General features: G+C 38.4%; 1 protein-coding gene across 2 annotated transcripts in view; it reads right to left on the bottom strand.

Annotated features, from left to right (window-relative positions):
• Window positions 1-12,902, bottom strand: part of ALDH1A2 (aldehyde dehydrogenase 1 family member A2) — a 95,685-nt gene that overhangs the window by 33,982 nt on the left and 48,801 nt on the right. For both annotated transcript variants that reach the window (XM_004274672.3, XM_049705996.1), the window contains exons 5-7: window positions 7,487-7,548; window positions 5,359-5,487; window positions 5,119-5,232 (exon numbers count right to left, since the gene is read on the bottom strand). In XM_004274672.3, coding sequence (XP_004274720.1) covers window positions 5,119-5,232; window positions 5,359-5,487; window positions 7,487-7,548 — 305 coding nt within the window. The remainder of the gene's footprint in view (window positions 1-5,118; window positions 5,233-5,358; window positions 5,488-7,486; window positions 7,549-12,902) is intronic.

Below are 12,902 nucleotides of genomic sequence, written 5' to 3'. Positions count from 1 at the left end.
CATGGGAAACTACACCCAAGGTCCTTCCGGGCATTGAGAGACAAAAAGCTGCTGAAACCAGAAAACTGGACTCTTGATCAGCAATGCTTTCAGAGAAAGCTCTTGATCAAAAGGGGGAAGTGTAAAAATTAATAAACAGAAACCTCAATTAAGATAGAGTTGGGAGACCAGAAAGGGGAGCTCTAACACCTATGACAAGAGTAGAGCCTAACAGGAAAAAGAAAGACTTCCTCTTCTTGCCTGGCAAGAGCTCATCCAATTAGAGGAGACTGTCACAACCTCAGCCAATGAAAAGCCACTATACTTCAAACTGTCAATTTCTCCAATGGACTCTGTTTACTGTAGCCCTCGAATTTCCCTTTCCCTTCTTTAAGAGTCCTCTCCTTGCTGTGGAAGGACTTGCATGTGGTTTGCCATGGTTGCAGACCCCAAGCTGCAATTCTTTACTGATTCTGAATAAACCCATTTTGGCTGTAGGAATAACTGGCAGTCTATTTGTCAAAAACTGTCACTGGACTTGCCCTCTCATGGTAAACTAGAAAGGTACAAGAAATTGCTTTCTTTAAATGAGATATCAGGCAGTATGGGACTGTGATTCTAGAGATAAAAGAAACAAACAAGGGAAGACCTTTCTGCCAAAAGACTTTCTAGATTGCAGCATGGGATGGGGAGACCAAAGTAGAACACGGTGGTCTCACTGAATTGATGAAATAGATCAGAGTTTAGAGAGAATAAGGTGGTTAAAATGTGAGGGGCTTAGTACCAGAGGGAGACAGTGCAGTCAAGAAACCTTATGGGGGTCCCACCAAGTCTTTGGCTGAAGGCTAAACTGGGTATACATATGGTGAAACTCCACAAGACTGGATAAAGAACAAAGACCAGGTAATTTGTATGCTGAATAATCCCCAGAGCTCATATAGAGTTGGGAACATTTGAGTTCTGACTAGCCAGAGTGGAAAGACCTAGCTGAACACTGAGAACATTCAGCAGAAACTCCAGAAGGATCCCAACTTAGTAATCTTAATAAAGTTTAGTATCTTAGTAAAAGATAAGCTAGTACTTAACAAAGCTTAAAATTAAGTGTCAGAAGGGTCAAGCTGTACTGCAAGCGACTTAACCACTTTACAGAAGAAAGTCCAGCACTCTTTAAAGAAAGAAAACAAAATCCACATGTTCAATAAGGTAATGGTCACAATGTTCAGCATTCTTTCAAAAATTAACAGACATGAAAAAAGCATATATATTTGAAAAATAACTGCCAAAGTTTTCCAAATTTGATGAAAATATAAACTCATAGATCCAAGAATTTCCAATGAACCTCAAATGGGAAGAAAAACAAAGAAAACTACACAGAAGCACATCATAATCAAATTGTTGAAAATCAGTAAAAAGAAAACATTTTTAAAGCCCCCAGAGAAAAAAAGTTATATACAGTAAAACAAAGATAAGAATGACTGCTAACTTCTTATCAGAAACAGAGCAAGTCATAAAAAAACAGAATGACATCTTTCAAGTGTTGAAAGTAAAATAAAATAAAATAAAAACTGTTGAATCAGAATTTTATATTCAGGAAAAAGTCATAAAAAATGAAAACAAAATAAAGACATTTTCAGACAAACAGAAGCTGAGAGAATTTTTCACTAACGGACCGGCACTATAAGAAATGCTAAAGAAGATCTTTATATAGAAGGAAAATGATATCAGAAAGAAACATGGACCAAAAAACCCCCCCCCAAAAAAAAAAAAAAGAAGAGGGTCAGAAAAGGCAAGTATGTGAGTAAATGTAAAATAATTTTGTTTTCTCATTTAAAAAATTTTTTGAAAAGATAGTTGAATTTTTAAAACAAAAAGTGTAGCAATGTACTATGGGCTATATAACATACATCAGTAGTGAATTATAGAACAACAGTAGCATGAAGGATGGAATGAGAAATATAAGAATTCTGTTGTACTGTTATTACATTATATATGAAGTAACATAATACTTTTAAATAATAGACTGTGATTAAGATGCATGTTGTAATTACTAAAGCAAGCACTTTAAAAAGAGGCTTAGCTGGGGCACCCCTGGTGGCTCAGTGGTTGGGAATCCGTCTGCCAATGCAGGGGACACAGGTTCGAGCCCTGGTCCGGGGAGATCCCACATGCCGCAAAGCAACTAAGCCTGTGAGCCACAACTACTGAGCCTGCACTCTAGAGCCCACAAGCCACAACTACTGAGCCTATGCACCACAACTACTGAGCCTGTGCTCTGGAGCCCGTGAGCCACAACTACTGAGCCCGCATGCCACAACTACTGAGGCCCACACACCTAGAGCCCGTGCTCCACAACAAGAGAAGCTACTGCAATGAGAAGCCTGCGCACTGCAGCAAAGAGTGGCACCTGCTCACCGCAACTAGAGAAAAGCCTGCACACAGCAGCAAAGACACAACACAGCCAAAAATAAAACTAAATAAAATAAATAAATTTATATAAAAAAGAGGCTTAGCTAATAATCCAAAATAAAAGATAAAATGGAGTACTAAATTCATCCAAAATAAGGCAGAAAAAGAGGAGAAAAAGAACAAAAAGCAAATGGGACAAGTAGAAAAAAAAATCAAAATGGAGATTCAAACCCAATCATATCAAAAATTCGTTAAATACTGAACAAAAACCCCCTCACCAAAAAAAAAAAAAATCAGGCACAGGAGAGTACATACTGTATCAGTCCATTTATGTGAACTAATAGAATAAGAAAAATTAATAAAAAGGGTCAGTGGTTGCCTGGGGCCAAAGGTATGACAAATCTTTTTAGGGTATGGAAATATTCTATATCTTAATTTAAGTGATGGTTACATGACTGTGTACCTTTGGTATATAAATGGATGCATTTTACTGTGTGTAAATTATACTTCAATAAAGTCTTTTTAAAAGTTTAAAAAACTTTTTAAATGGCAAAACAGAGATTTAAACCCAGGCAACTTGGCAACAAGCACTTATGTTCTTATTGATTCACTATGTCACTTCTTGTCTGGCCTGAAAGATTAAGTCATCATTTCAATATAACTTTCCAATACATGGTACTGTGACTTAAAAAAAAAAAGTGCTCAGTTTTTAAACTGAAATATCCTTGGAACAAAAAGTTAAATCCCCAGAAATTAATTTATCAAGAAAAGCCTAACACGTAAATGATGATATCAGTGATGAACATTATAGGACAAATAAATGAAGAGATTTATATTATGTTCCTAGATGAGAAGTCAATCTTCTAGAGAGAGCACTTATCCCTCAATTTAATATAGACAGGTAATATGACACCAATCAAAATTCCAATGAGAGTTTTGTACAGGAAGGTAAGATACTTGGAAAACTAATTTGATATTTTATCTGAAAGAATGGGAAAGAATAGCCAAAAAGTTCTGAAAAATCAAATAAGAGGGCATCTTGCCTACCATATTACAACACATCTTTTAAAACCTAATAATTAAAGCAACCTGGTACTAGTGAAAATACTGAGGACTGATGTTACAGAGAGGGCAACATAGGTTGTTCCAGACTTTGCTTCCCTTCACGAGAAGCACAACTAACAACCATTAAAAAAAACAAGACATCACTGAGAGAATCCTAGAACACAAGGTTAAGCCTGAAGCACTCCCCTGCACCATAGAGACCCAGACAGACTCCATTAGGAGGGTTATGAAAAGCGGCCTACACTGTGACCGCATTGCCCCTCCCCCAGGCCATTGCAGCACCATGTGAAGAGATCTCTCTGGACCCTCTGGTTCCTCCAGTGGGAAAAGAGAAGCCAGAATTGTGAGTTAATTTGTGGGAGCCACTACTCTGATCTCGTACCACAGGGATCGCAGGGGACTCTGCGGCGCTCAAGCACTGGGAACGTGACTGTGACAGTGAAGCGGGTAGGGGCTTGCAGCACACAGATCTTGGCAGGCTGAATTCCTACCTGCGGTGACCAAGCAGTAATCCCAACCAGTGGCTTTGCTCATCTGCAGAACCAAACTGGGGGCACACTCTGATCAGGGAACACAGAGGGTGGCAGCTCTGCCTGATTCAGCTACTCAAATAAGGACTTTTGCTAGCCCTAGAGCCCAGTTTGCCCTGCCCGGACAAGGAGCTGAATCACGGCACCACCCACTGTAGAGTGTCTTCCGGCCCCATGTGACCAGAAGGGCTGATAACTCGTGAAAGCTGTGTGGCTCGGTAGTGCTTGAGCCAAGAGGCAGGCAAGCAGAGCTGACTGCCCCCAGAGCAAAGCCAGCACAGGACATGAAGTGCTGGCCTGTAGCCTTGTTCATCTTATACATTACCTATGGCTACTTCGTGCTCCAGGGTCAGAGTTAAATAGTTGCAGCAGAGACCATACTGCCGGCAAAGTCTACAATATTTGCCATCTGGCCTTTTACAGAAAAAGTTTGCTGACCTCTACTCTATACCACCCCTTATGGCTCATGGCCATAGTAAGCTGCAAACTGCATCTACAGGATTTGGTGATATAATAAGACCAGAGATTAATTTAGATCTCCAGTTCTTTATATTTTTTTTAAGATTTTTTTGATGTGGACCATTTTTAAAGTCTTTATTGAAATTGTTACAATTCTGCTTCTATTTTATGTCCGCGAGGCATGTGGGATCTCAGCTCCCCAACCAGGGATCAAACCCGCACCCCCCTGCATTGGAAAGGTGAAGTCTTAACCACTGGACCGCCAGGGAAGTCCCTAGATCTCCAGTTCTTATCTTATGATCTTGATTTAAGAAAGTGTTCAGAATCCCAGCTTCTGGGACACTTTTGTGGGACAGTTTGTTAGTTTGTTTTTGCCTCTGATATGTGTTCCTTTTATTTCAAAATATAATAGGGTTTTGTTTGTTTTTCTGGGACTGGTCTCAGTCCCACACATGGCATACCAAAAAACCTCAGAGATCTGTGGCATCAAATAGTCAATGTACACCTTTACTTTGACATTCATCAGTCTTCTAGCTATGATACCAATGTTGCTCCTTGAGACCTTGGGCATTCACTGCTCTTTAGGTGTTCAGCCTATGGGTGACATTTTCAATTTTCTCTTAAACCCTCTACTCATTTGCAGAACTGTTCTTCAAGCTATGGTTTCTCAGGCACCTACCTCAGTAGACCCTGTGAACGCAATCTTGTCTATGCCAACGTGAGAAGCTATTGCTGCCCCGGCCGTTGGCCCATATCCTGGCAAAATATTGATGACTCCCGGTGGAAAGCCAGCCTAACAAAACAGAATTGGAGGAAACGTGGCTTGTGAAAGCTGATGAAGCACGTTAACTCGGATATGCTCCAGTAGGCCCCAACTGTAAGGAGAGTGGGAGCCGCTCCTGAAGTCAGTTTCTCTTACCTCCTTGATGAGGGCTCCCATGTAGAGCGCGCTGAGTGGTGTTTGTTCTGCTGGTTTAATAACTACTGTATTGCCACAGCACAGAGCTGGAGCAATTTTCCAGGCAAACATCAGCAGGGGGAAGTTCCACTGAAAGGCAAAAACTCCAGGTTGATAGATGCACAATATTCCTCCATTACTTTGTTTTCAAGCGGTGACTTCTCAGATGTCTCAGACTAGTCCTCAACATAAATCTTGTCCCACCAGAGTATAGATGTTTGGATTTTTTAATTACTTCATTAAGAACAGACTAGGATTAACCGTGAAAATCTCTCCTGTTCTCTCTGGTCAGCAAATTACTATTTCCAGCTACCCACAAAAAGAAATCGCATGGTAAAAAGGGAGTCTTTGTTTTTTCTTTGTTTTGTTTTGGTTTTTCATTGGTGTTACTTTATATGTTTTTAAAATTAGCCTTTGGTTCCAGTAAGTTCTTGTGTATGAAAACTTTTTCTTGCATTTGTGATTTTTACACCAGGATTTCAGGCTGGTATGAAAGCTCTTCAGTGTGAAAGAACTAGAAGTCAGTGTACATTTCCAGGCAGCACCTTTTTCTTTACCTACATGTATTGTCACAAAACAAATGATTACAAAAAATAAAGTGCATCTACTGATGAGTATGCAAAAGTTTTAGTTTGTCTCTTTGACACTGCAAAAAAAAGCTAATGGAGACTAAAAAATATATGTGAGTATCTGAGTCTGCAGCCTAAAATGGTTTAAACTGATTTTAAAAGGATATTAAGCTTGTATTGTTATAAGTGCAGGCATGAGCCTCAGTACTATCAGGTGTCGTTGATAATTTCATTAAGAAAGAAAACAAAAATCCTGGTCCCCTGGCTTCAGCCCCTGACCACAATGTGTTTCTGCCTGAAGCATCTCAGCTGCCATCCTTGAAAGATTCTCACTGGCCCTGGCAAGCTTGCAAAAATATACAAGTGTCTTGCCTTCACCAAACACCCAATTTCTTTTCCCCTTAGTTGTTTATAAACTTGGGAGTACACAGTGATGTTTTAATTCCATCTACAGTATATAAATCTTGGAGTGCAGTAATTGAGCCGAGCTGGCTGACAAGCGGCTCTTGTCCTGTCAGTGAAAGCTGCAGCTCCAAGAGTCTGGGGAAGGGCAGGAAAAGCAGGTTTGAGTTCCTGCAATTAAGGTGACAGACCTCAACCCTGCTCTGAGCTGAGTAGGATTTCCCTGGGTGGTTTAGGAGCAGAAGAAGTTAAACCAAATCTCTCATCTTCCCTTTTCATTCTCTAATAAATCTCACAGTAACCTAGAGCTTATGGACCACTAAAATAATATATTAATACTTCTCAAAAATCTTTGGTTTCCAAAGCCAAAGATTATCTTGAATTGTTCTCCTATATTGTGGGAAGAGAAAACTTCTTGTCTATACTGTAAGAATTTAAATTGAGCCTTCCCTGAAACCCTTGCCAGAACGATTAGCTAGAATCTTCTGTTGGCAGATTCGATGATGTTTTGTATAGTGCCAAGGCTGTGTATGAGACAGAGAGAAAAAAAAATGTTTAATGTTCCAATCCAAACACTAAGCACTACATATATTTCCCTGTACAAGATACACAACAGCCCGGCATGGTTTCAATTATGACTGTGACGTTAATTGTACTGCTGTGTCTTCTGTAGAGTCTTCTATCTAGATTCTTATGAAAAGAAACAGTGGGAAAGAATGGGATTAAAAGATCATATAAAACAATATGCCTGGAAAAATGGTGAGTCACAGTTCTAAAAAATAAACAAGCAAATATAACAAAGTATTAATTTTCCATAAGCAGAATGGACATCCATAACCAAGGGCAGGTTATTAATACACTAGACTTTGCTTTGCTTATTTTAATCATGAGAATTCCATGACTTGAGAACTCAACTCCTGGTAACAAAGCTGAAACCCTATTAACCTGTTCAAATAAGCATTTGCAGGGAGGCTGTTAAAGATATGTCAACAACATGAACTCAGTTTTTTTTTCCCCCAGTAATGGAAAACACACATTGCTGAGGTCCATGTTTTATGTATCTTTAAGAGAACTGGTTCAAATGAAAATAAATACGAGGCGTGAGGAGATACACTCACTGGGATGATCTGTCCACACACTCCAACAGGTTCGTGTCTTGTAAAGGTAAAATAGTCTCCATCTGAAAGAAACGAGCACCGTCACTACCACAGAGTTCAGACTAGAAGAAAAACTGCAGAGGGAGAACTTGGGTGGCAGCAAAAAGCAGAAATAAAGTTGAGAAAACTTTTTTTTCCATGGTTCCTACTCAACTGTGTATGAAAGCTGGTAGAAGAGCTGTCACTTGGCAAAGGGTTTCTCCAGATATGGTCCCCAGACACCCAAACAGAGTACTGGTAAGAGGCCCTCAAAGGCAAAATAAAAGACAAGTTTATGACACTAGATGCAGTCCTGGGGGTGAAGGGTGGGGCAGGGACGGGGGCAGGCGGGCCAGGGAACTGGAAAATATTAAATATTATATTAAATATTAAAATGATATTTATATATAGAACAGTTGAGTTAAAAACTGAGGTACCTCAAAATTTTAAATAGTTTTCTGAAAGTACTAAAAAAAAGAAACTAAGTAAAATGCTATTGGATAAATTTAAAATGCTAGGTAACTGGAAAAGGTGAGGTGTAAAAGTAGGATCTATTTCATAACTCAATCCTGGTGTCCAAATGCACTTCCAGGCACTGGGGGAACCCAGGCACGTCTAGGTCTATTTCAAGAAGGCAAAAGTTCACTTCAAAGAAGATTACATCAATAACCCAAAGCCTCCACCCTCAAACCAGCCATGGAAATGAGGACAATTTAATAACCTTGTTTTCCCTATAGGAGCAATGGGAAATTGGAATAAATACCCAGGAAATCCAAACCAAATTCTTCTTTAGGAAAATACCATTATGTTTATCTGAATTATTTTAAGTGACTAATTGAGCCACTTAAACAAGCCAAAGAATGGCTTGTTTTTCTTAGCGTAAAGCTTTTCATTTCTGATATTGGGTCTTTGTTTTTCCCTCAGTTGCCAACCCTTTTGGCTGCTTCACTGATACTTGTTTTCTCTCTCAAAAGCCATTCACTAGGGAAAGTGAAGACCCTCAGTTAATACTCAGGAAGAGCATTACTATTAGGGATGGGAATGAAAGTGGGGACAGGAGGAGATGCTAATTCTTCCTAGAATTAACAGCTATCTGTTGCTGGTACATCTTTTCAAAGAACTTTTTCTTCCCACATACATTAGCATCTTTTTATCCCCTCTCTTTTTTAAAAAAAAAAATACAAATGGGGTCATATTATTCACAGTCTTCTATACTTGGGTTTTTCCCAGTATAAATATAAATCTAACACATTTTTTAAGCTGCTGAATGTTATTCCACTGGCTCAATAAATAATGGTACCACTGTAAACTGTCCTGAAGGACGACAGAGGTTGCTTTCAGTTCAAGCTATTATAAATAATGCTGTAACACTATCATTTTATATCTCTCTGTGTATCTGTGAAATTTCATGGTCAGAGTGTACATGCATTTCACATTTTGATCAATACTGCCAAATCACTCTTCAGAAAAATTACACAATTCGTAATTCCAAAACAACATTTTTTTTCCCTACCCTTTAACACTGGGGTTTTTCAAACATTTTAATTTTGGTCAACCTGATAGGTAAGAAAATGACAACCTGTTTTGATGATATATGGATTGAATATTTTTTCATGTTTAATGGTCATTTAAAATTTTTTCTTCAGGTTTATATCCTTTCTCATTTTTCTACTAGGTTATTCTTTTTTAATCATTTACAGAACTCTGTGTATATTAAGAAAATTAGGCCTTTGTCATGTGTATATGCGAAGTCTTACCCTAGTCTGCTACTTGTCTCCTAATTTTGTTTCATGTATATTACTTTAAATGGAAGAATTTAGGAAGTAGGTAAGCTCAGCAACTGTAGGAAGGAAATTATTTTAGAATGTATCTCCACTACAACAAAAAAAATAGCCAAAATGTGGAAACTGTCCACAGGATGACAATAAGAAGTCTGACTAATATTTTAAAAATCAAGTTTAACTATCTCAGCTTTGTATGCAGACAATTCAAGAACTTTCATAGATATCTTTGTTTACAATAGTGCAAGTTACCACCCTTCTTCAATTTATAAATCTCTGAAAAAGTTTTTTCCTATTAATACGTTTTAATGTTTCACATTTTCTCCCCAGAAGATATAAATGCAATATTAGGCTCCTCTTCCTGGGAAGGTTTTTCACGGGGAGCAAAAACACTGATCAACAGGCTAGAGAGTTTCATTTGCAAGGAAATCCTTCTCAAGTAAACTCCGTAATCTGGCTAAGGTGATGGATTCGGGTATTAATCAAAGACCATAGAAAGAGAGTGTAATGTCAAGATGGAGTACAAATGACCTGAGAAAAAAATGGGAATATGAACTGAAGAACCACACAGGTGTTTATTTTAGCAGCACTAGAATGGTTCAGAGAGAATTCACAGGGCACTTGCACAAGCACAGCATTGTAATTCATGAAGCGTTTCCCCCCTCTACATTCTAAATGCTGAAGAATTCAGTTGTATTACTTTTATAATTTTGAAAGTTACTGAAGGAAAAATATAGGAAAATCTTAAAAAGCTGACCTCATAAGGAATTGAACTCGACTCCATAATTGATCCCAAGAGAAACTTGAGTTATGGGGAATGAAAACTTTCTTGGATAAACTGTTCACAGATTTGACAATGGCTGGCACAGTGAACGAAATCGAAGAATCTTCTATCTAAGTTCCTCTAAGTAGTAGATAAATAAAGGGTATTTTGGTGCTTGAGCTCTTCCCAAAACACCGCTGAGTGAAAGAGATAAAGATAGGTCCCAGACCTTGTACTCAGTCCGTATTCTCATCTGGTTAGTGGAAGAGGATTCTGAACACCCCTAGTCTGAACAGGGTGCCCAGAACACATGAGAACTATACCTCCTACGTGCACCCTTGGCCAGGGCTGGAGGCACCTCAGAAGTCCCACACAGCTACTATGACCCTGCTCTGGATCTCACCAAGCTTCTAGGCTAAGGTTACCCAAAGGCCAATCACTCAAGAGCCACCTTCTTAATTTTTGCCATGTTCAAGTATCACTTACCCTATTACTTATAATTTCTTAAATTAACTCGTCTTTTAAAAGCTATTTGTTAGCCTCACCTTAGGGAAAATCTATGAAATAACAGATTTCATGAGCTAGCAATATTTTCTTCTAATATTCTTCAAACCTAATCATTAAAATAAAACATGCTTACTGCATTACTGTAAAGAATCATCTTTAATTTTTATTTTTTATTGAAGTATAGTTGATTTATGTTTCAGGTACACAGCAAAGTGATTCAGTTATAAATATATATATATTCTTTTTGAGATTCTTTCCCATTATAGGTTATTACAAGATATTGAATATAGTTCCCTGTGCTATACAGTAGATCCTTGTTGTTTGTCTATTTTATATATAGTAGTCTGTATCTGTTAATCCCAAATTCCAAATTTATCCCTCCCCCACCTTTCCCCTTTGGTATGTCTGTGAGTCTACTTCTGTTTTGTAAATAAGTTCATTTGTATCATTTTTTTAAGATTCTACATATAAGTGATATCATATGATATTTGCCTTTCTCTGTCTGATTTACTTCACTTAGTATGATAATCTCTAGGCCCATCCACATTGGTGCAAATGGCATTCTTTCTTTCTTTATATGGCTGAGTAATATTCCATTGTGTATATACACACACACGTGTGTATGTGTGTGTGTGTGTGTGTGTGTGTGTGTGTGTGTGTATATATATATATATATCACATCTTCTTTATCCATTCATCTGTCGATGGACATTTAGATTGCTTCCATGTCTTGGCTATTGTGAATAGTGCCGCTATGAACACTGGGTGCATGATTCTTTCTGAGTTAGGAGAGTTTCCTCCGGACCTATGCCCAGGAGTAGGATTGCTGGATCATATGATAGCTCTATTTTTAGTTTTTTGAGGAACCACCATACTGTTCTCCATAGTGGCTGCACCAATTTACATTCCCATCAACAGTGTAGGAGGATTCCCTTTTCTCCACACCCTCTCCAGCATTTATTGTTTGTAGACTTTTTGATGATGGCCATTCTGACCGGGGTGAGGTGATACCTCATTGTGGTTCCGATTTGCATTTCTATAGAATCATCTTGCAGGCTACTGGTGCCACATGTTATGCCATATTGTGCTTCTCGAATTTAAATGTGTACACAAAGCACCTAGAGTTCTTGTTAAAATGCAGATTATGAATCTGTAAATCTAGGGTGGGACCTAAGAGTTGGCATTTCTATAAGCTCCCAGATTATGCCAATGCTTCTGATCCACAGACCACGCTCCAAGTAGTGAGGTTCAGAGGAACCAAGCAGGTAAAGGGTAGTCCATGTGTATTGTCATGACCTACAGCTGCTGACTTCATTTCTATTTACTTTTTGCCTCTCTGATAACTAATTTGCGTGAAAGGAGTTTGAAGTGTAGGAGAATCTAAACAATGTTTTTAACACTTTTAAAATAGGAAGATAAGAACAAAACATATATACTTCTACAGAACCTTACAAAATATTTTTACATTCTTGCCTCATTTCATGGTCAAAACAACACTATGGAAAACTAGGGCAAGTACTATTATTAGAAATTTACAATTAGAGAAAATATGGCACAGAGAGGTTAAGTCTAAAGTGATATCACTGGTTAAGTTGTGGCTCCTGCACTTGAATCTGCATCATCAGACTTCAAATTCACTTCCCTTAGAAACATATTAAAGGCTCTTTTGTGAAAAAGATATTGGATTTAGGTGGCTATCACAAACCATAGAATCAGAGTGTAACGTCAAGGAGTGCAAATGGGGGGAAAAAGACAACCCTCTTACGAAGGCTGAAGATGATTCTTTGAGGATGTGGTGTGTGGACAGAGAACTCACATAGACTCTTGTATCTAAAGTTATAAAGGGAACGCTACAGAGCAACAGCCCTCTCCTCAGGTGGGGGAGCCGAAGGCTGAGCACCTCTCTGCATCTGGGGTGAGTCGACTCCAAGAGGGTGTGGAGTGTTACTTCTCCCTCTCTTCTACACCTAAGATGATGTATAATGAGTACTGCTCTCTGCCTAGAAGAAAAATTGCAGCCCATTTTTTCCCATCTTTTACATTAATAACGCTCTCTAAATATGGCAAGATGATTAAAAAGATTGTTCCTTTCATTTCTCTACCTTTGTGCTATAAATCAGCCTGACATAGAAAAAATCTCCATCCAAACTCTGATACTCCATTTGAGGTTATGATGATCTTAGGTCTTCTTACGAAATATGAGGCATTACACAGAGAGTTCAGACTCAGCAAGAAAGGACTGCATGTGATGAAAATACTAAATAAATGTTCTGAATATCACATTCTGAGACAACAAGTTAGCATATATAACTATGGTAGAGAAAACTAAAGAAGTGATGACACACCA

The sequence above is a fragment of the Orcinus orca genome, chromosome 2 (assembly GCF_937001465.1).
Source record: "Orcinus orca chromosome 2, mOrcOrc1.1, whole genome shotgun sequence".
In the NCBI taxonomy this organism is placed as follows: domain Eukaryota; kingdom Metazoa; phylum Chordata; class Mammalia; order Artiodactyla; family Delphinidae; genus Orcinus; species Orcinus orca.
This window is presented reverse-complemented; position numbering and strand designations above follow the sequence as displayed.